This window comes from Oryx dammah, unplaced genomic scaffold (assembly GCF_014754425.2).
Source record: "Oryx dammah isolate SB20612 unplaced genomic scaffold, SCBI_Odam_1.1 HiC_scaffold_26, whole genome shotgun sequence".
NCBI classification, from domain to species: domain Eukaryota; kingdom Metazoa; phylum Chordata; class Mammalia; order Artiodactyla; family Bovidae; genus Oryx; species Oryx dammah.
Window position 1 is genome coordinate 56,608,664 of NW_024070210.1, and position 22,573 is coordinate 56,631,236.

General features: G+C 47.3%; 1 protein-coding gene across 2 annotated transcripts in view; it reads right to left on the reverse strand.

Annotated features, from left to right (window-relative positions):
• Positions 1-22,358, reverse strand: part of DAPK2 (death associated protein kinase 2) — a 134,963-nt gene extending 112,605 nt beyond the window's left edge. The window contains exons 1-2 of one of the 2 annotated variants that reach the window (XM_040226711.1): positions 22,251-22,352; positions 14,153-14,250 (exon numbers count right to left, since the gene is read on the reverse strand). In XM_040226711.1, the coding sequence (XP_040082645.1) occupies positions 14,153-14,229 (77 nt within the window). In that variant the 5' untranslated portion in view covers positions 14,230-14,250; positions 22,251-22,352. Of the gene's footprint in view, positions 1-14,152; positions 14,251-22,250 lie in introns of both variants that reach the window. The other variant, XM_040226710.1, reaches the window with a different exon arrangement.
• Positions 22,359-22,573: the final 215 nt, after the last annotated feature.

Consider the following 22,573-nt stretch of genomic DNA (forward strand, 5'->3'; position numbering starts at 1 on the left):
TATGAGCTCTTCAAAACAATGGACCACTGGGCTTCAAGCATCATCCTGCCCATATCTGCAACCATTTGCTGGGTACTTCCGACATGTCAGGATATGCCCCTTATATCTGTGCCAGGGAACAGGAAAAGTGTCATTTTGAAAGCTACTCAGAATTGTTATCTGTAGTAAGAAAGACAAAAGACTCGATCATGGGGAGGGGGGTTGGTCACAGATGTCTTTTTGTATGGGAAGAACTTTAAAGGGTCTTTGATTCTAGAAAAGAGATGCCCAAGGCCCTTTCAGGGAGAGGTTGTAACAAGAGTCTAAACTTCCTACATGTGAAAGAATAGGGGGTCTCTTTTAAGGGGTAAGTATAAAGGACAGTAGCAGATTTGGGGTTGAGGTCCTGGAAGATTCCAGCATCGTGGCAGGTCAGGAGTCAGAGGAGCAGAGGTGTCTGTTACCCCTCTTTTAAGGTGTTTCCTTTTCTGTGCAAAAATGCCTCTCACTACCCTTACACCTTCCATGAAACTCAGTTTACCCGGCAACCAGTCTCAGGGACAAGGCAGGCCCTTGGAAACCGACCTGAGCCCATGCCTGAGACAGGATCACAGAGGAAGTGCTGGTTTGTCTTGAAGGAGGAAGGGGTCCGTGAGTCCAAGGTCCTGAGGCATCAAGGAGGGTGTGAGCACTCCCTGGAGAGACCCAGAAATGCTGGGTCAGGAACAGGATTTCCTGTTGCCCTGGAATGGAATGCTCATTATTCTTATTTGGACAGTAAAAGAGATGATCCCAGGAGGCTGGAAAACAGCCCCGTGAAACAGGGACCATCTCAGGACAAAGAAACGGAAGCAGAGTGAAGCTGCCCAAGGTCCAGCGGGTCACAGCAGCAGAGCCAGGCTCACACTGGGCCTGGGGGCTAGGGCTCGTCAGCCTCCTGCTTGAGGCCCGTCCTCCTACTGGGGCCCTCCGCTGCCTCTCAGCCACGCTTCTTGCCCCTGCCCTGTCTCCTCCAAACGACCAGTAGGAGTGACTTCCCTGGTGGTCCAGTGGCTAAGACTCCATGCTCCCAATGCACAGGGCCTGGGTTCGATATCTGGTCAGGAAATTAGATCCCACAGGCTGTATGCCACAACTAAGATCCAGAGCAGCCAAATAAATAAAAATAAATAAATAACGAGTGGGAGCAATTCATCCTAGAACCAGACTGCAGACCCTCAGCAGCCAAGTTCTCCTCTTTAGCTGGTGGGCCCTGAGCCCAGGGTGACAAATGAACCTCACCTCCAGGAGGGGAGGATAATTCATCACCCTCTGGGCCCTGTGGCCAGGCCACCAGGGGCCAGCACATCAGGATTCAAGAATACGGTTTTGAGGCTTAGATGCTGGCAGCAAGGGATGGGGTTGGACAGGGAAGCAGGGCCAGCCATGGACATGGATGAAACAGTGACCACTGGGCTCTCAGCAGACTCTGCTGAAAACCAGCAAAAGTACTAAACAACAGTACCACCTCCTCCCCTGTTCTCTGGAGGGGACCTGAGGGTCACAGGCAAAAAGAAACCCTAGGCAGCTTGGGGCCTCACAGAGAGCACCGGGCCAGAAGTCAGAAGTCATGGGCTTGAATCCCAGCTCTGACGCTTCCCTCAGCAGGCTAGTTAGCTTCTCCACGCTTCAGTGTCCTCATCTGCAAAATGGGAGAAACACCGGCCACTCTGTAGGGCTGCAAGAGGACTAAACTAGGTAATGTCCCGTGACCAGAGCAGCACCTGCTCTAGAGAGGATGCATGGTCCCCAGTACCCAGAGCGCTCTTCCCTTCTCCCACCCCAGCACTTCCTGCGGGACAGGACAGGACAGGACTCCGGGACGTGGACAGTGGTTCTGAAACTGGGCTTCCGGGAGGCTCCTCTCAGGCTGTGAGACAGACGGCAGGGAAGGAAGGCAGGTGGACCTCTGTTCTCTTCTTCCTCCTCTCCAGTAACTGCACCTTCACTTTGATGTGTTTCTATTCTGCCCTTTACCCCATAAGAAGCCACTTTTTTAAAGTTTTGCTGTTTAAATAGTAAACGACTCTGGAGTAGGTCAGGAGCAGACATACTTTTCCCACAAGGGGCCTGACTATAAATATTTTAGGCATTGAGGGCCAAGAATGAAAATCAAGGATATTATATAACAAAGGAGAAAATGAAATTTCCATAAAATTTAAGTTGATGAAGCTCAACATATGGTAAGAATTGAGTTTATACAATTTGATTTTGTTTTCTAATGTAGGTCTTCCAATGGGAAGAATGAAAATTGGTGGGGGGAGGGGGGTAACATTTTGTTTAATTGGGGTCCAATGTTAGCGTCCAACCAACAAATTTATTGGAACCGCTCATCTGTAAAACCCATTCTTAGCTCCAGGGCCACTCAAAATAGGTGGCAAACTAGATTTGGCTGTAGGGCTGTCCTAGCTATTCACCCCCTGGACTCCACAAGGTAGGAGCCCTTGCAGGGTGCAGCTGGGCTCTAACACCTGTTGAAGACTGCTCTGGGGGCTGGAGGAATCTCCACAAGAGAGACTCTCAGGCTGCTGCGTCTTCTCTGTGGGAGGCCCTCACATGACTTCTCACCTGCACTGCCAGAGCCCTGGTGCTTTACTGAGCTGATGGTTATCTGAGGCCCTAACTCCTACCGCTGGCCTCGGCTCTTACCCCTCAACTTGATCTCCCCAGCAATGGAGAGTACAGGGAGACCAAACTCTCTCATTTGCCCTCAAAACACACCTCTCCCCAAGCACTGCCTCTCCCAACAGCATCTCTCAGAAAGCTTTCTTACAGAACCATTGCAGCCGGCTTCTAATAGTAGAGACAGGGACTTCCCTGGTGGCCCAGCAGCTAAGACTTCATGCTCCCGATGGAGGGGGCCCAGGTTCGATCCCTGCTCAGGGAACTTGATCCCACATGGTGCAACTAAAAGATTCCACATGCTGCAACTGAGACTTGGCACAGCTAGTTAGCTAGCTAGCTAAATAAGTAAGTAAATAAATAAATAAATGTAGAGACAAAGAAGAGGAACACTTTGCTGGAGTTCTGGGCCCCCCCCAAAGACCTTGAATCCCCTCTACTTCTGGGGGAAGGAAGGCAACACCATCAGCTTCCAGGGGAGACCTCTGTCTCTGGCCCTGATGGGGCCTATTTTCATCACTTATAAAACATATTTTATAAGTCACATTTGCCTATCCCACCTTGTGTTGCTATCAGAACGTCAAATTATCTATGAAAATAAAATAGAAACACCATGAAAAAAGTTAAAGTAGCAAAGAGAACAGATCTGGCATGAAGGGAAAAGCACAGAAGACTTCAACCACTTTAAATTCCTCCACAGTGAAAACATTAAGTATCTTCACAAAACTCTTAAGCTACTGAAAATACCCCGAAACAATGAAAGAGTATTGGCAAAGCCAGAAGGAAATATGCTGGTGACCTAGCAAACAGGTTCAGTATTTCTAGTTTTAACTACTATCAATCAGCCACAACCTTTGACCTGGTATTCTACCCCTGGGAATAGGCTTGGCAAAAATAATGCAGAGAGAGGAAATTCAACAAATACACTCATAGAAACACTTATTTTTAGTTGTTGAAAATAGTGTGAGTTAAGTAAATGGGGGATGTTTATATAGCAGAGTAATATGAAGTTAGTGAAAATATGTGGACTGTATCTATTTGTTCTAAAGAGCCAGTATTCTTCAAAATTATCTTGTCATAAAAGTCAAAGCAAAGCTGAAGAACTGTTCCAGATTAAAGGATGCTAAAGAGATATGACAAGGAGATGCAATACATGATTGCCACTGGAGCTTATTCCACAGAGAGAAAAACTGCTCCAAATGGGAAAATTGACAAAATTGGAACAAGGATGATAGTTTAGACAAAAACATTATATTGGAGTGAAATGTTCTGATCTTGAAAGCTGTACTATGGTTATGAAAGAGAAGGCCCATGTCCTTCAGAGACACATAATGAAGAATAAAAGATAAAGAGGTATGATGTCCATATTCGATTCTCAAATGGCTCAGAAACAACGGGCAGGTAGGCAGACAGACAAAAAGAAAGAAGAGAAGAAGAAAAGGAGGCAGGAAGGAAGGAAATAAGGGGAGAGGAACAGGATGAGGAGTAGAGAGTGGGGGAGAAAGGAGAGAGCAAGAGAGGAGGTGACAAAATGTTAAAAACTGGTATGTGGATAAAGGATATATGGGAGTTCTGCTATCCTGAAAATGTTTCTATCAAAGCTGAAATAATTTCAAAACAAACAAATTTTTAGTCTATATGGATTCTGGATACGTGGAAAGGTATCCATAAATCAACGTGGAGTCAAAAAAGAACCCAACACAAGATGTACATCCTGACGATAAATAAGCAGAAAGGAAAGCACATCTCGTAGATACAGGTATATGATGGTTTCGGTTATCTCCACACAGAACCTCCCTCCAGCTCTTACAGCTTTCCCATGCAGACCAGCTCAATGAGCGCACTCCCTCCATGGGCTGGCTTCTGAGTGAAGCCTGAGCAATGCAGCCACTTTGTTTGAGTGGCTTTGTGCTTTGTTTGCCTGACAATGAGTGATAAACGCACCTCCCTCTCTCCTCCAGGCCCTCTGTCATCCAGGGCCCCTGCAGTTGCCTGTCCTCCTGGCAGCCACAGCCCTTCAGGCCTCTCCACGTGCCTTCCTGCCCAAGCCTGGACCTGCTGCCTCTCAGTCTTCGGCAGAGCCCTGACCTCGAGGTGGTTATGCATCATCTCCAGAATGAGACCATGCAAAGCTGCCCCACGTAGGGTGACGGCTTCCTCCGCTGAACACTTGGCACAAGGTTGGGATCCCTCTATTAGCTCATAGCCTGTTCCAACCTTTCATTTTGCTTTTTAATTTTTTTAATATTTATTTATTTGGCTGCACCAGGTCATAGTTATGGCATGTGGAATCTTTGGGCTTCCAGGGTGGCTCAGCTGTAAAGAACCTGCCTGCAATGCAGGAGACGCACGAGATGCAGGTTCAATCCCTGGGTTGGGAAGATCCCCTTGAGGAGAATATGGCAACCCACTCTAGTATTCTTGCCTGGAGAATCCCATGGACAGAGGAGCCTGGTGGGCTACTGTCCATAGGGTCACACAGAGTCAGGCATAACTTAAGTGAGCACACACGCACGCCCATGGGATCTTTAGTTGCAACATGTGGAATCTTTCAGTTGTAGCACGTGGGATCTAGTTCCCTGATGAGGGATCGAATCTGAACCCCCGGAATTGGGAGTGTGGAGTCTTAGCCACTGGACTACCAGGTAAGTCCCCATTTCATTAGCTTTTGAGGAAAGTAGCCCTGTGTCCCCTAATCCCTTATGGGGCATGGCCCGAGCCCTAAATCTCCACCACCCATCACAGTGCCCAGCACACAGTGGGTATCTGGGGAGAATCTTTGGACTATGACAATGACCTAGAGTAGAGATGTGCACGTACTCATCCACACACACTCACTCATCTTTTGGAAACCACTGGCTTGTTATGGCCCCAAAGATTTCCTCGCTGCTAACACCAAGCTGAGAGTTTCCTGGGCCCAGCACAGCATGCTCAGTGTGAGCAGTAAGAAAGTTTTTTGGCATGAGTGACCAGGTGCCACTGTAAGAGTTCTCTGAGCCTCAGTTTTCACATCTGTAAAGTGGGAGTGTGATCCAATTGATATTGTTCTGGAAGATGAGAAGTACTTGGCACAGAAACTGACATGAGGGCATTAGACTCTTAACTTAGGTTGGTCTCTTTCACTTTCCTAGCAGCAGGAAACCTAAGCATGTGTGTGATCAGAGGCACCAGAACCCCATGCCAGGACTTTAGATGGGGCTCCGGCCAGAGAAATTTCTGGCTTTTATTTCTGAATTTCTCTGAGATTCGCTGTGCGCATGAAGTGGAATTTTCCACTTGGCTTCTCCTTGATAAAGTATGTCGTCTGTATTTCTTGAGCCGATTACCTAACATTTTGGTGGCTGAATTTCTTCATCTGTCAAATGGGAATAGGAACTACCTTACAAGGTGCTATGAGGGTTAAATACAACAATATGTATCCACTACTATATACAACATAGATAAACAACAAAGTCCTACTGCGTAGCACAGGGAGGTAGATTCAATACCTTATAATAACCTACAATGGAAAGAACCTGAAAAAGAGTATATATATGGCAAACAGTCAGACACGACCGCACAAGTATGCAAAGCATGGCATATATATTTTATGCTGTAGCACAGTACTTTCTGATTCTATGAATTTGACTTTTATAGGTATCTCGTATAAGTAGAATCAAACAGTATTTGAGACACCATCTGATCTTGACCTTAAAGGAAAAGTTTAATTTTTCCTCCAAGAGTGAGGGAAGACTGAGAGCAGAAGAAGTCACAGAAGATGTGGGGACTTCTGGCCTCTGCACGGTATGGTCGGGGCGCTCAGAATAGGAGAGCAGATGTGGCTCTGCCTTCAGAGTTGATAGCTCAGTACAAACACATGACAGATAGGCCTAATCTCCTCTCTGGGACCCCAGGGCCTGAGTGCTGCTCCAGCTCCCCTTGGTCTCTGCAACCCGCCCCCAGGAGCTTAGCACTTGGGAGAATGTTAACTCTGGGCCTCAAGCAGACACAAAAGAGGAGAGGATGTGTGGGCGTGAGAAATAGCCAGGGACAGATTAGAAGGTAAGACTCAGAAATAAAAATAGTTACTGGTTAAGGCTGCTAATCTTGCATGGGCTTAAACTGGTCTCCTTATATGTTTTATTGTTTTTTAAAAAGCTTTCATCCAAAATAAATCTCATAGATCTATATACACTGTTATAAAAAGATACTCAGTGTATTTCATTAAGTGAGAAAGGCAAGTTCTAGATTGTGCTGGTCGTATGACCCCATCCGGGTCAACATACACTTGCTTTACTTAAAGTTTGGAAAGACAACAGAAGACAATTACCATCAAAGTCTACCTGTGGATGTGAGACTTGGAGGGAGGGTAGATGGAGGTTTACTCTAACTTTTCACAACTTTATGACACATGCCATGCATTACCTCTACAATAATTTTTTTAATTTAAAAAGATATGAAAGGTACTTCCCTGGGGGTCCAATGGTTAAGACTTCACCTTTCAATGAGTGGGGTGAAGTTTCCAATCTCTGGTCAGGGAAGTAAGATCCCACAGGCACTGTGGCCAAAAAACCAAAACATAACATAGAAACAGCATTGTAACAAATTCAATAAGGATTTTTAAAAACAGTACACATCAAGAAAAAAAATCTTTTGTAAAAAAAAAAAAAGAGGAAATAATAAAAGCCCCTTTGCCTCTGAGTTCATCTTGGAAACCCGTTTCCCAAAGATAGAGACAGGTAAATACAAATACCTATTATTTTATATATATATATATATATATATATATATATATATAGTTTTATGGCTAGACTGAGCTTGAGAACCCAGCCTGGGTACACCTGAGCTCTATGTATTTCCTGGAGGTTTTTCTTTCTCTCCTAAAAGAAGATGCCCTAGCTAGCTAAGATGCACGTGGGGTGGGTGATCTTAACCACAGAGGATCTCATCAGGAGACTCAAGTCTGGCAGGCAGCTTTCCCTGCTTATCTTAGGGAATTCCTCAGCCTGTTACAAAGGATGAGGCTTCAGAGGAGTGGCTCCTTGTGTAGCCCCAGGCTCCTGTCCCTATGAAAGGGGACCCTGCAGGTTAAGTGCCTGGCACCATGCCTGGTACACATGCGCCTCCTGTAAATATCAGGGCTCTGGCCACTCTCTTCACCAGGGGAGTCAGAGAGGGGATGATGGGATGAGTCGGGTACTGGGGAGGTAGGCTCCCTGAGAGAGGTGAGGGCTGTAGATAAAAGTTGAATTTATTTACACATAGAGAGGTTTCTCTCTGTTTTGTTTAAACTAACACAATGGAATTGTAAATCTCTAAGTTTCACCTCCTGCACTGCTGGCTCTGTGACTTTGGACAAATCACCTCCCCCGCTCTGGGTCTCACTTTCCTCGTTTATAAAATGGAGATCTGCACTAAATTCTTGTTGAAATTCAGTTCAACAGTAACATTTTATGATTTTATGTTCATGCAATAATATTGGGTTGGCCAAAAAAGTTATTTGGGTTTTTCTGTAACATCTTACAAAGAACACAAAATAACTTTTTGGCCAACTCAATGCAATAAAGCAAGAAAAGCAATATGAGCATAGGAAAGAAGAAACCAATGATCATTTTATGCTGCTTACATTAAATTACCTTGTACCCTTAGACACACAGTAGTCATCACTGGCCCTATCCACCAGCGCCCTTTCCCAGGGAACATCAGTCCTTCCCAAATACTTTTCCTTCTGACTCTGCTACCTGTCCCCAAGGTCAAACAAAAAAGACTATCCTACCAAATAATGCCCCCCTTCCCCAAAGCATTCAAATTAAAGAAAAAATAACTTTATGTTTTGTGGGTCCTTACAGTATGGTGGCCAGAGCCCTAGAGGAGTCACATCATCAGTCCCCACCCTCGTCTATCACCCGCTCAACATGTGATCTTGGACAGGCCCCTTCCCCTCTCTACTCTTAGCCTCATCTATCAGACGAGGGGTTAGACGGGTTTTTCTTTATGAGCCCCACTCCACCCTACAGTGGCTACCCAGGCTGGGAGAGGCCAGAAACTGCAGGCCAGCATTTCTCCAACTGCTCCCAGAAACAGCCAGCCACCTCCAGCATCCCCAGTAGGCTGGTGCCAGAATGTGAGCCAGAAAATCAAGTGAGGTGTGCAGGGCCAGGCGGGCCCCAGCCGTGCCCAGGACTCTCAGGCGAGGACACGCTTTCCAGATCCAAAGCTGGATTCTGCAGCTTTTCTCACAGGTATTCTCTTATTTTTAAGATAAGGGCATACCTCTGCCTAGTCTTAGGAACTTTGCCAGGATGGGAGTGGGATAAGGGGAGCCAAGCTTTTGATCTGGTCAAGCCAAACTTGCCAGAATCCCAGCTCTTTTTCCTCAGAAGGGAACAGAATTGGTCTCAGTGACTGTGCAAAACAGAAACACAATGGCCTGGGGATGAGTCAAACAATAACAGCAATAATCATTCTTCTTATTTGCCCAGCGGTTTATGTCTTTATCACAGTGGATCCTCACCTGCATGTGTGAAGTAGGTGATATAGATGCTATCACCCCAGGTTACAGATGAGGGGGACTGAGTTCCAGACTGGGTACCAGAGTGCTCTGGGTCTCGTGGCTGATACACACCCAGACTAACCTTCCAAAGGCATCAGAAACATGCACTTCAGGGGCCAGACAAGGGCAGGGAGTGCAGTTAAAGATTCCTTGTTAAAACATGGCTTCAGTTCAGATACATATACATACGGGAAAATGTACATATACAAGAATGGCCTGACCTGTATGCATGAAATGAACACATCAGTGAAATAGGCACCTGGATCAAGAAACACAACAATGTCCTCCCCACAGAAGTCTCTCTCATGCCCCCTTTCAGCCACTAGTCCCTCACTGTTAGAATCACTAATAGAATCACTATTCTGATTTCTAGCATCAGGGATTCATTCTGCCTGTCTTGAACTTGACACCAATGGGATAACATATTATGACTCTTCTGAGTCTGACTTCCTTCATTCAACATGGTGTTTGTGAGCTCCACCTGTCATTACAGGTAAAAAACGAAAAGTAACTCACTCATTTTCTTTTTTGCATAGTATGGACTTAATGAGGAGCTAACCCTGAATATTCACTGGAAGGACTGATGCTGAAGCTGAAGCTCCAGTTTTTGGTCATCTGATGCAAATGGATGACTCATTGGAAAAGTCCCTGATGCTGGGAAAGATTGGGGGCAGAGGGAGATGAGGGCATCAGAGGATGAGATGACTGGACGGTATCACTGAAGCAATGGACATGAACGTGGGCAAACTCCGGGAGATGGTGAGGGACAGGGAGGCCTGGCATGCTCCAGTCAATGGGGTTGCAAAGAGTCAGACACAACTGAGCAACTGAACAACAACAAAAATCAGTGAAACAGCCCTGAATCTAGGCAAGGGTAGAGAGCCGAAGAAGGTGTACACACTGCTCTTCCCAAATGTAAGAACAAGCCCTGCTGCTATTCCTCCTGGGAGACCCCCACTGTCCTCCCAGGGGATCTGGAGGTGGGAGATGGGGTCTTGACACCCAAACTTAAAGGCAGTTTAAGTTCAAAGGCAGAGACTCTACTAGGTGTTCACTCAACACCTAGTACCCAGCTCTGTGAGGAACCCTGCAGACTCAGCATCCCATTTCATCCCTAAAATCATGAGGTAGCTACTGTTACTATTTCTATCTTATGGGTAAAAAAAAAAACAAAAACCAAGAAACTCAGGGTCAGAGAGGTCAAATAAGTTGTCCTATGGTTGCAGAGCTAGGAAGCACACAAACCTCAAACTGCCTATGTTGGCAGGAAGCTTGCAGACTGGCCTCTAATTGTATATCCAGCCTCAGCTAGCACTGCCTGTCCCCAGCTCATGTTCCATGGCCACACAGGCCTCCAGCCAGCAACTCAGGGCCCAGGTTCTCCCCACCTCAGGGCCTGTGTCCAGGCTGCTTTCCCTGCCTGCACACTTCTCCTCTGCCACTTCCTCAGAGCAGCCTCCCCTGACCACCCAGTCCCAGCCATGCTCCCCATGCTCAGTGTGTCCCACGCTCTCCTTTCACAGCCCACCATGCACTCTGGAGTGATATGTCCTTTTGCAACCCCTCCATCATGTGTTCAATGTCTCCCTCCACCAACAGAACACAAGCCACTGGGGGACAGGAATGTCTATTTTGTCACTGCTTCAGACAATGCCTGGCACACAGTGAGCCCGTGTAGAAGAGGGGAAGAAAGACAGATAGGGCTACCCCCTCTGAAGGCAGCTCTAGTTCCAGCCTGTTTACAGCCCCAGGCAAGACCCTTCCTCTCTCTCTGAGCCTCCGTTTTTTCAATGGTCAGATGAGGGGCTTGGAAGAAGGACCTCTACAGGCCTTCCATCTTACCTGACCTGTAGACCACAAACCCTAGGACAGCAAACCATGAAAAATGCCTTCGGCCTCTGCTGTCTTTCACTTGCCCTGTGTCCAGCTGGCATCTAAGGACAGTTTCAGGTTGTGTGTGGGGTAGGGGGCAGTGGTTCTCCAAGGCTCCCCAGGCCATGAGGTACATGTGGCCTTCACACCCTGTTGTAGGTAGAGGACCCAGAAACATGAGGTCTCTTCCAGTTCTAATATCTCTGATGTACAGAGTTGGGGAGAGACAGAACTAAGAAGTAGTCCAGTGGTTTAAGTTTTTGAGCTTCCCATGTAGGGGTATGAAAAGTTATGATAAACCTAGACAGCTTAATATGCGGAGACATGATATTAAAATGTCTGCATATTAAAAAGCAGAGACATCACTTTGCCAACAAACATCTGTATAGTCAAAGCTATGGTTTTTCCAGTAGTCATGTATGGATATGAGAATTGGACCATGAAGAAAGCTGAGTACTGAAGAACTGACACTTTCAAATAGTGGTGTTGGAGAAGACTCTTGACAGTCGCTTGGACTGCAAGGAGATCAAACCAGTCAATCCTAAAGGAAATCAATTCTGAATATTCACTGGAAGGACTGATGCTGAGGCTGAAGCTCCAATATTTTGGGCCACCTGATGTGAAGAGCCAACTGACTGGAAAAGACACTGATCCTGGCTTAAGACTGAAGATAGGAGGAGAAGAGGATGACAGAGGATGAAATGGTTGGATGGCATCACTGACTCAATGGACATGAATTTGAACAACTCCAGGAGATGGTGAAGGACAGGGAAGCCTGGTGTGCTGCAGTCCATAGGGTTACAAAAAGTCGGACACAACCGGACAACTGAACAACAAGGTGACTTCCCTCGTGGTCCAGTGGTTAAGTCTTTCAGTTTCCAACGTAGGGGGTGAGGGTTCGATCCCTGGTCAGGGAACTAAAATCTCACATGCCTTGTGGCATGCCCAAAAGTTTTGAAAATTAAATTTAAGAAGCCACTGGTAGGGCCTGCCGGGGTCTGTTGCTGAGGGGCCACTTTCTCCCTGATATCACAAGTCAGGAGAAGCACCCAAGTCAAAGAGAACCTCACTTCCCACTCAGAGGCAGAGTCCAGGTGACCGCCCTTCAGCCTCTCCCCAGCCCTTCCCAGGTTCTAGACTGCCAGGGGCAGCGGCTCAGACAGAATGCTGAGGAATCTCCCCTTCGGGGGTCTCTGTAGATACTTGCTCCGTGACCTAGCCAGTCAGCCAGGACAAGCACTTCCTGAACCTGAAGTAAGTGCACTTTCTTTTTTTCTTTTCTGGCCACGCCACGTGTCTTGCAGGATCTTAGTTCTTAGTTCCCATATCAAGAACTGAACCCAGGCCCGACAGTGAAAGTGCCAAGTCCTAACCACTGGACCGCCAGGGAACTGCCGTAACTGCACTTTCCAGTCTTCCCTGACTAAGGCTCCTCTGGCTTTGAAGCTTTTTCTAGTTTTCTTCAAAAATAAAAGTACCCAGTGACCCAGTTTCTAGTTATCCATCTTAATGAAACAATCAAAAACAGGATCAGAAATTTCTGCTAAGAGATGTTCCTTGCAGCTTTAGTAATGAAAATTTTTTAAAATGGAAACTGCATATTTTTAAAAGTAGGGGAAAAGGCTGAATAATTGAGGCATGCATGTACAAGGGAATGTAAAAGTGCATTAAGATATTTAATGCCATGAGCAAACCGGTGTAATACATTAAGATCTGGGATGACCCAGAGGGATGGTGTGGGGAGGGAGCTGGGAGGGGGGTTCAGGATTGGGAACACGTGTACACTCGTGGTGGATTCATGTTGATGTATGGCAAAACCAATACAATATTGTAAAGTAATTAGCCTCCAATTAAAATAAATAAATTTAAACTAAAAAAAAAAAGATGTAACATTCAAAGCTATAGTGGACTTCCCTGGTGGTCCAGGGGTTAAGACTCTGTGCTTCCACTGCAGGGGGCGTGGGTTTGATCCCTGGTTGGGGAACTAAGATCTCAAAGGCCACATGGTATGGCCAAATTTTTTTTTAAACTGTGGTAAAACATTAACATATATTCAATATGATCCTAATGCTTAAAATAAAAGGAAGTAAATATATACATATATTTGCAAAAAAATAAAGAAAGAAAGGTAAAAAGAAGTAAAAGACTGAGTCCTGACACAAGAGCTCTTTAAAAGGAAAGGTTCCTGTTCCTACCACGGATACAGTGAAGGCCCTGAACCTCTAGGTTTTTACTCTGCTGGATGTGTGGAGAGATGGGGCTGGGTATACTGTGATCGCATGTGAGTGTGCAAGAACCATGTGCATCAGAGAGCATGACAGGTGTGCAGGTACAGACTGGACTGGCCAGACCTCGGCCATATCCCTTGCTGGCTGATCAACTTAGAACAACTTTCTTAAACTCTTTAGAACACAGTTTCCTCATGAAAAACAAGAGTAAAAATTATTCCCATTTCATGAATTGTTAAGAGACCCAAACTCCAGGACTGGTATTCTGTAATCATTAAAACACCACCCAAATACTAGCTTTGTTATAAATGAGAGACAAGGAAAGAGCTTCAGAAAATCTTCATTTCTCTCCAAACGGTCACGACTTTCAAATCTGAGCTTATCCCTGTCCATTTTGCGGGTTTAGCAAACCTGAAAATGCACCCAGTAACTCAGATCCAAGGAAGCTTCATGACCAGGTTTGCATGGCTTGTCACTCGATGCAAAGCTTTTTTCAGGAAGATGATTTCACCTTCCATTCAGGCTCTGAGTTTACAGAACAAAACCCTGAGAGCCATGGAGAATCCCAAGTGGGTTTCAGAAAAGAACCAACGGGTCAGGTCTCAGGCCAGAGCCTGGGGAGGGCTTTGGGAGCAAAGTAACAGATTAAACAAGAGTCATTTAGATTCGCCATAACTGTCAGTTGGGTTATACTGAAAACATGGAACTCAACAATTCTAGTCCCTTCTACTGGCAAGTCTTTATTTCCAGAGAGAGGATTACTTGCAGAGGCACCCAGGACAATGAATCACTCTCTGGATTGTTTGTAAAGATTTCCACAAGCCCCGTGACCAGCCCGTGACCTATAAGATCTACTGGTGCCCCTCTCATAGCCACTTACCTCCCCAGCTCCTCCCCGATGTCATAAAAGTCCTCCACCTTCTGCTGCTTGAACATCTCCATGTTCGGGCTCCTCATTGAGGCCTGGAGCGTACAGCCCTGAAACAGGAGAAATCCTGAGGTTAGGACAGATATGTCCATTGGTAACAGTCTGACTCTAGGCCCCAAAGTAAATGGCTAATAATTGAAGGGTAGCTCACAGCCCTCATTCCTCCAGAACAGGCTTGATTGAGCCTTTCCTCAGGACCTGTGACCAGTAGTGCATGGTTCTTACTTGATTTATATTAATTCAAGTTTCTTAAGGAGACAGATCTGCTCTGAACATGTTCAGAGAAAACAGAGCCATGGGCAACTTGGGCAATTTGTTCTCATGAAATTCAGGTCTACTGAGAAAAGAGGCAGCTGTGATGTGGGGAAAAAGAACTCAGTTTTGAGTCAGAATAAGTGAAACTTCCTGGAAGAGGAAAACAAATGTTCTCACCAAAAAAAAAAAAAAAAGGATAAATGTGCACAAGGTGATATACATGTTAGTTATCTAGACAAGGGGAATACTTTGTATAAGTGTATCAGATCACCATGATGTACGTTTTAAATATCTTACAATGTTATATGTCAATTATAATTCAATAAAGCTAAAAAAGTTATTTTTAAAAAGTTTCAGTTTTGAGTCCCACTTTTGCCTAAGTCATTTAAACTGCTGGGTCTTAACTTCCTCATCTGTATCAGGATATTATTCTATAAACTACAAACTGCAGTAGAAAGGTAAGGGATTATCATGACCTCAGCTCCCTCAGGGGCTGTGCCACCCAATTTCAAGTCTGAACTGATCTGCAGTTCACTCATCACCCTAAGGGAAAGATTGGAGAGGAAGTGTGGCAAATAACAATAGGCACCAGGAGTCAGAAACCTGAGGTTCTAGGTGCAATTCTGCCCACAACTAGCTCTGTGACTTCATCTCCTGTCAGTGGGAGGCCTGTTTCCTCGTCTGTAAGTGGCGCTAACTCTGCCTGTCCAGTGCACCTTAGTGAGAACCCCAGGACAACTCTGCGCCAAGCAGAGCATCACCACAGAAGAGACCGTCTGCATCCTCCCCTGGGATCCTCTTGCCCCAGGGAGCCCCCTAGTCCTGGGACAGCCACATGCCACCCTGGACAGCACCCTAAGGGCAGGGCCCAGGATACAGTAAGCACAACATAAAGATAAAGCCAGCTACCCATGAATACATATATACAATGGACTATTAGTGATAGTGAAGTCGCTCAGTCATGTCCGACTATTTGCCATCCCATGGACAGTAGCCAACCAGGCTCCTCCGTCCATGAGATTTTTCCAGACAAGAATACTGGAGTGGGTTGCCATTTCCTTCTCCAGGGGATCTTCCCGACCCAAGGATCGAACCCGGGTCTCCTGCATTGTAGGCAGACGCTTTACTGTCTGAGCCACTCAGCCATAAAAAGGAATGGAACTGGATCATTTGTAGAGACATAGATGGGCCTAGAGACTGTCATACAGAGTGAAGGAAGTCAAAAAAACACATTTTGTCTATTAATACATATATGTGGAATCTGAAAAAAATGGCAGACTATCTTATTTATAAAGCAGAAACGGAGGCAGAGAAGTAAACAACAAATACATGGATACCAAGGTGGAAGAGGGGAATGGGATTACTTGGGAGATTGGGATTGACATATATACATCATTGATAGTATATGTAAAATAGATAACTGCTGAGAACCGACTGTGTAGCACAGGGAATTCGACTCAATGCTCTGTGGTGACCTAAATGGGAAGGAAATCCAAAAGAGAGGGGATATATGTATACATACAGTCGATTCACTTTGCCATACAGTAGAAACTAACACAACATTGCAAAGCAATTATACTCCAATAAAAATAAAAATAAAATTTAAAAACAGCTACCTGTGGATGCATCTTTCAAGAGTCATTAGCAAAGGGCTCTCAGAGCTCATTTTGGCTGGCACTGGCAGCTTTTCTTCTGCCTGGCAATCAGATACCAATCACGCCCAAGCCCTGTGAGCCCCGAAATACTGTTTTCACTTCTCTGGGTGGAGGCATCATTACATAAGGCCACATCTCATCAATGCCAAGTGGTGGGAACTGTTCTAACTCTCAGGTGATGTCTATATTTCAGCCTCTTTCCTCTGCCTGCTACAAACCAGAGTTCTGGTAGCAAGATGCCACCTTCCTCCCTCCCTTCCACTGAGGCACACACATCCCTGAAGGCCTCCAGGTGGAACTGGCCTGGCTCCCAGGTCTTACTCTCAGGGTCACATGCCTGTCCATCACAGAGCCTCCTCCTGGCTTGGTCTTCACTCTGCTCAGCCAGGACCTGGCGAGTATGGAATCCTGAAAGGAGCAGGATCCCCAGTCCTAGGCTAGTCTGGGTGTGCATCAGTCACAAGACCCATAGCAGTCTGGCTCCCTCTCTGGGACTCAGTCCCCCTTCTCCGCAACCTGGGGTGATAGCATCCATATCACCTACTTCACACATGCAGGTGAGGATCCACTGTGATAAAGACATAAACTGCCGGGCAAATAAGAAGGATGGTTATTGCTAGTATTGTTTGACTCATCCCCAGGTCATTGTGTTTCTGCTTCCCACAGCCACTGAGACCAATTCCGCTCCCTTCTGAAGAAAAGGAGCTGGGATTCTGGCAAGTTTGGCTTGACCAGATCAAAAGCTCGGCTCCCCTCACCCCACCCCCATCATGGCAAGGTTCCTAAGACTAGGCAGAGGGTGGCAGGACTGCTATCTATCAGCTTCTTTTTGCTGCAAAAATACTTCCAAACAAACCATTTGAGCCAGATCCTGGGGGTGGAGGTATGAGTAGGTACAAATTTCCCACAGCTAGATGAAAGCAGAAAACTCCAGAAAAATTCTGTTGGCAGATACCCTGAGAGTGGTCCCAGGAACAGCTAAGATCCTCCTTGGCTAGAGGCCAGCTGCATTTGCTATCAGGAGTTGAGCTGGACTTGAAACTGTCCCACCTCCCCAACTAAACCATGAGCCTCTGCCTTGTGATCACATCCTGGGTGACTAGAAGTTGGGGGCCAAGGGAGCCAACTAAGCTCAAAGTAGGCCCACCAGTTTGGCCCCAACTCACCATTTCAGCATAGCCCCCTCCCCCACAAATCCTCGACTAGAGCCCCAAGTAGACTTTTCCTATTCCTCCAAAACTTTCACCCCTGCTACACCCAGCTCAAGTTGGGCCCTTTTCAAGGCAGAAGGGATGGGGATGGGAGGAGGGCACCTGGAGAGCCCTCCAAGTAAAACTCTTTCCTTCTTGCAAAGCCAGGCTCAAATGCTACCATCTCTATGAGCCTCCATGACTCTTCCTTACAAAAGAGATGAAAAATTCTTCTTCTCTTTAAATTCTCACAGAGGGCTCTTTACAAATTGTTAGGGTTAGAGCTTACCATGTTCTGGTTCATATCATAAATTATGTCAGTGTGTAACCCAAAGGGAGAAAGCACAGGCTGCACAGGCACAGAGGCCTGAGTTTGAATCCCAGCTCTGCCACCTTCGAGCGCACACAGCACGGTACCACTTTTCTGAGCTCCAAACCACTTACATAGAAAATGAGTCTAGGGACTTCCCTGGTGCTCCGGGGGCTAAGACTCTACACTCTCATTGCTGGGGACCTGGGTTCCATCCCTAATCAGGGAACTAGATCCCACATGCTGCAACCAAGACTTTGCATGCCACAGCTAAAGATCTTGAGTGCCACAACTAAGACCCGACACGGCCAAATAAATATTTTTTTTAATAGAAAAGAAAGAGAATGAGTCCAGACAATGCCTAGTGTTAGTGAATATTTGGAGAACTCTCAAATACTGCTTAGGAGAGTATTCACTAGGACAACTACTCTGGAAAACACTTGGGCAGTTATCTATGGACATACCTAAGAGAAATGCATGCAGATAGTTTCCAAAATGGTCCACATTAGAACGTTCACAGCTGGACTATTAGTAATATCTAAAAATTGCAAACAACCAAATAGCCATCAAGTGAAGAATGGATAGAGTTATACCCATACAGTGAAATTATTATATAACAATAAGAAGAAATAAACCACTGCTCCCTGCAACAATATGGATGAAACTCACAAACATAGTGTTGAATGAAAGAAAACAGAGACAAAAGACCACAAACTGTGTGATTCTCTTTTAGGTAAAACAAAACCATGGTGCTAGAAGTTAGAATAGTGGTCACACCTGGGTGTGCCTGGAGATTGTTCAGAGACTGTGCCTGAAAGGGGTCACAAGGAGCTTTCTGAGTGCTGCCAATGCTGTTTCTTGATGTACATATGTACCCTTATTTTGTGTGCAGTCAAAATTTTAAATAATTAAAAATGAGTCTAATATCTGCTTTATGGGACAAATGAGATAACATATGTAAAGTGTTTTTAATAGTCCCTGGATGGTTCCAACAAATATGAGTTCCTTCCCTCTTGCCTATTGGAGCTTCATGAGGGCAAGAGTTGTGACATTCTCACCTCTATCCCCTTGTGGGAGCTGGTACACAGCAGGCACTCCAAAATGTTTGATTTAAATGTAGTGTCCCAGCTGTCCCTCTCAAGGCTGCTGCTCAGAAAGCTCATCAGGTAAAAACAGCTATTAACTTAAAGCCCCTTCCTAACATTGCTCCCCAAGATGAATTTGCATATTACCAGTTTAGAGACATGAAACAAAAGGGGAGACATTTTGAGGTGGAATTAGTCACCATCTAGGACCCAGAAGCACAGGGACCTTTCTGGCCCCCAAAAGATGAAACCACACAGCAGAGGGCGCTGATACAACCCAGGCCACCGGCTCCAGGCATTCCACAGGCAAGGTCCATCTTAATGCTCACATTTTCCTTAGTGGAATCTTCAGAGTTCACATTCCTGCCCCCAACCCTAATACTAGGCAACATTTCTGAAAGTTAAGACAGACTTCCTCAATTCAGTTCAGTCGCTCAGTCGTGTCCGACTCTTGCGACCCCATGAACCGCAGCACCCCAGGCCTCCCTGTCCATCACCAACTCCTAGTTAACCCAAACTCATCTCCACTGAGTCGGTGATGCCATCCAACCATCTTATCCTCTCTCAACCCCTTCTCCTCCTGCCCTCAATCTTTCCTAGCATCAGGGTCTTTCCCAATGAGTCAGATCTTCACGTCAGGTAGCCAAAGTAATGGAGTTTCAGCTTCAACATCAGTCCTTCCAGTGAACACCCAGGACTGATCTCCTTTAGGATGGACTGCTTGGATCTCCTTGCAGTCCAAGGGATTCTCAAGAGTCTTCTCCAACACCACAGTTCAAAAACATCAATTCTTTGGTGCTCAGCTTTCTTTATAGTCCAACTCTCATATCCATACATGACCACTGGAAAAACCATAGCCTTGACTAGACAGACCTTTGTTGGCAAAGTAATGTCTCTGCTTTTTTATATGCTATCTAAGTTGGTCATACCTTTTCTTCCAAGGAGCAAGCGTCTTTTAATTTCATGGCTGCAATCACCATCTGCAGTGATTTTGGAGCCCCCCAAAATAAAGTCTGCCACTGTTTTCACTGTTTCCCCATCCATTTGCCATAAAGTGATGGGACCGGATGCCATGATCTTAGTTTTCTGTATGTTGAGCTTTAAGCCAACTGTTTCACTCTCCTCTTTCACTTTCATCAAGAGGCTCTTTAGTTCTTCTTTGCTTTCTGCCATAAGGGTGGTGTCATCTGCATATATATCACAGACTTCCTAGAACCTCACAAAAAGGGATCTCGAGGAACCTAGAGGACTTTTAGTCTCCACTCAGGAGCCACTTGCATCAGGAAGGGAAGTTAGAAAAGTTCCATTTTATCTACACTACATGTTAGGGTTCTGTGTAAGAATTCAGGGGTGGGAGGAGTTTGAAACCCATTGCTCTCTGGTCAAGCCCACTTGTTTTGCAAGAGGAGGAAACTGAGGTCCAGACAGGAGAAGGGGCTTGCTAAAAGTCACACAGCCCACGCCAGCTGCTCTTCCCCTGGCTTTTGTCAATAGCACCTCAATCCTCCAACAGCAGCTCCAGGGTTGGGAGGCCAGTGGCCTCCTGAGGAACAACCTAGGAGAGGGCCTCCAAGGCTGAAGGATTATCTCATGAGGAAATTTCAACCTTACTAAGTCCCTCCCTCATGGGACCCAGCCCACCCTGCTGAACTCTCAGAGATCCTCACTCAGCACAAGTAAAATGGGACCACAATTGTCCCCTTACACCCCCTCCCATGAAGAATCATCACAATCAGGCTCTGAGGAAGCTGTCAACAGAGGGGAGGGCCGTCCAACATTACAGCGCACCGCCACGCTTTGGAGCCTGTGACACACCCCAATCTCTGATGAGGAAGCTTGGACTCAGAGAAGCTCAGCCACCTGCCTAAGTGGACATGAGAAAACTATCTTCCTGGTGAAGGCCCAGCTCTGCTGGGCAGCCTGCTTGCTCATTCCCACATCTAACAACTTGCAGGGGGGTTGCTCAGGGAGGGTGTCAGGGTCAGTTCAGGTCTCCATCCTGCCAGTGGGAAACTTGTCCCACACCCACTCACATCCACACACCCCTGCACACACTTGAGAGTCCCTTGAACTGCAAGGAGATCCAACCAGTCCATCCTAAAGGAGATCAGTCCTGAATATTCATTGGAACGACTGATGCTGAAGCTAAAACTCCAATACTTTGGCCACCTGATGTGAAGAACTGACTCTTTGGAAAAGACCCTGATGCTGGGAAAGATTGAAGGCAGGAGGAGAAGGGGTCGAGAGAGGATGAGATGGTTGGATGGCATCACCAGCTAGATGGACATGAGTTTGAGCAAGCTTCGGGAGTTGGTGATGGACAGGGAGGCCTGGCGTCCATGGGGTCGCAAAGAGGCAGACACGACTGAGCGACTGAACTGGACAGTGAGTGGGTCAGGGTCAGTTCAGGTCTCCTTCCTACCAGTGGAAACCTTGTCCCACACCCACTCACATCCACACACCCCGTGCCCCTGCCCAAGCCTCTCTCAAGGCTGCTGAATGGAACCACTTAGAAGCTAAAAACACATCTCGGGAGATGGGTGGTTTGGGGAAGAACAGGACTCTGGAAGCAACAGTGAAGAGGCCAATGTGCCAGCATCCCTCGGTCACCAGGACTCTCCCATGGAATGCCATATACAAAGCAGTTGAGAAACACAGTGTCAGAAAACACAGCAGCAACCTCCAGCTGCCCCCCTGCCACCCCCACTGGATTCTCAAATACCAGGGCATGTGCTCTCTTCACCTGCCCCTAGGACCTTCCCACCTGCCAGTGAGGCAGCAGTTAGGCATCCTCTCTTCCAGTGCGCCCTCCGAACCTACCACCACCTGTATGGCCTCTGAGCTCACCGCTCTGGGATACCTCTCCTCCCCAAAGAGACTAACCTCCACCTTGCAGAGTTACAGTGAGGATCAGCCAGATCCACACATGCCATGAGCCATCCACAATGCCTAGCCCAGAGTCAGGTCAACTGTTGACAATACCCCAGGGTCAAAACCCCAGCCTGCTGCAGATCTACTGGCTGGCGCCCTGCCCACCCTAACCATGCCCCATCCCGGGCTCCAGAAGTTGGGGACCACAGCTTTCTTCTGCCACTGAGAAAGCTGACTGGCTACGGATGGATGGAGCAGCCTCCTCGCATCAGTTCCTCGCACCAGGAGCAGGAGGTAAGTGAAGTGTAGGATGCTGGAGAAGCCCAGATCCCCTCTCCTCCCAGAAATCTGGAGTGCTCTCCCCCGTCAAGGAGTCCTAACTTGATGGAAGTCTCTCTCCCATCTCCCCCCTAGGCGCCCGGTCTGCCCGCCGCTCCCACGCGATCCTTCTGGTCAAAAGGCCAGACTTTGAAGCCGGCCCTAGGGGCCCAGCAGTCAGGTACCGGAGGTCGAGGACCGGCCAGAGCGCCCAAGGCCAAGACTGGCCATACCCGGGGTGGGGGTGGGGGGGGGCGGCGACAGGGAACAGGCGGCTAACGCCCCGGAGCAATTTGTCCCCTTCAACCCAGCCCCGGGCCGCGCACCCCGTCCTGCCCGTCGAGCCCGCAGACGGGCTCTACTCACGGAGGGAGGCTGCGCGGCGGCGGGCGTGGGGGCGAGGTGGGCACCGGGGACCCGGCGGGGCGCGCCGCTCTCGGATCTGCTCTCCTCCCTGCGCGCCCGCCCGCCCGCAGAGCCGCCGAGGAGGCGGAGCGGCGGGTCCCGTCCCAGGCGCCGGCTGGAGGCGCGCCCGGAGGACCGAGACCCGGCTCGGAGCGCCCCCTGCCGGGAGTCCCCTCGGGACACCCTGGAGTGAGGGCTGCAAGCCTCCCCGCCGGGTCGCATCCGGCAAATCCAAAAGCCGAGGTTCCCAGGAGAGGGGGGCTAAAGCCAGTAGCAAGACCTGG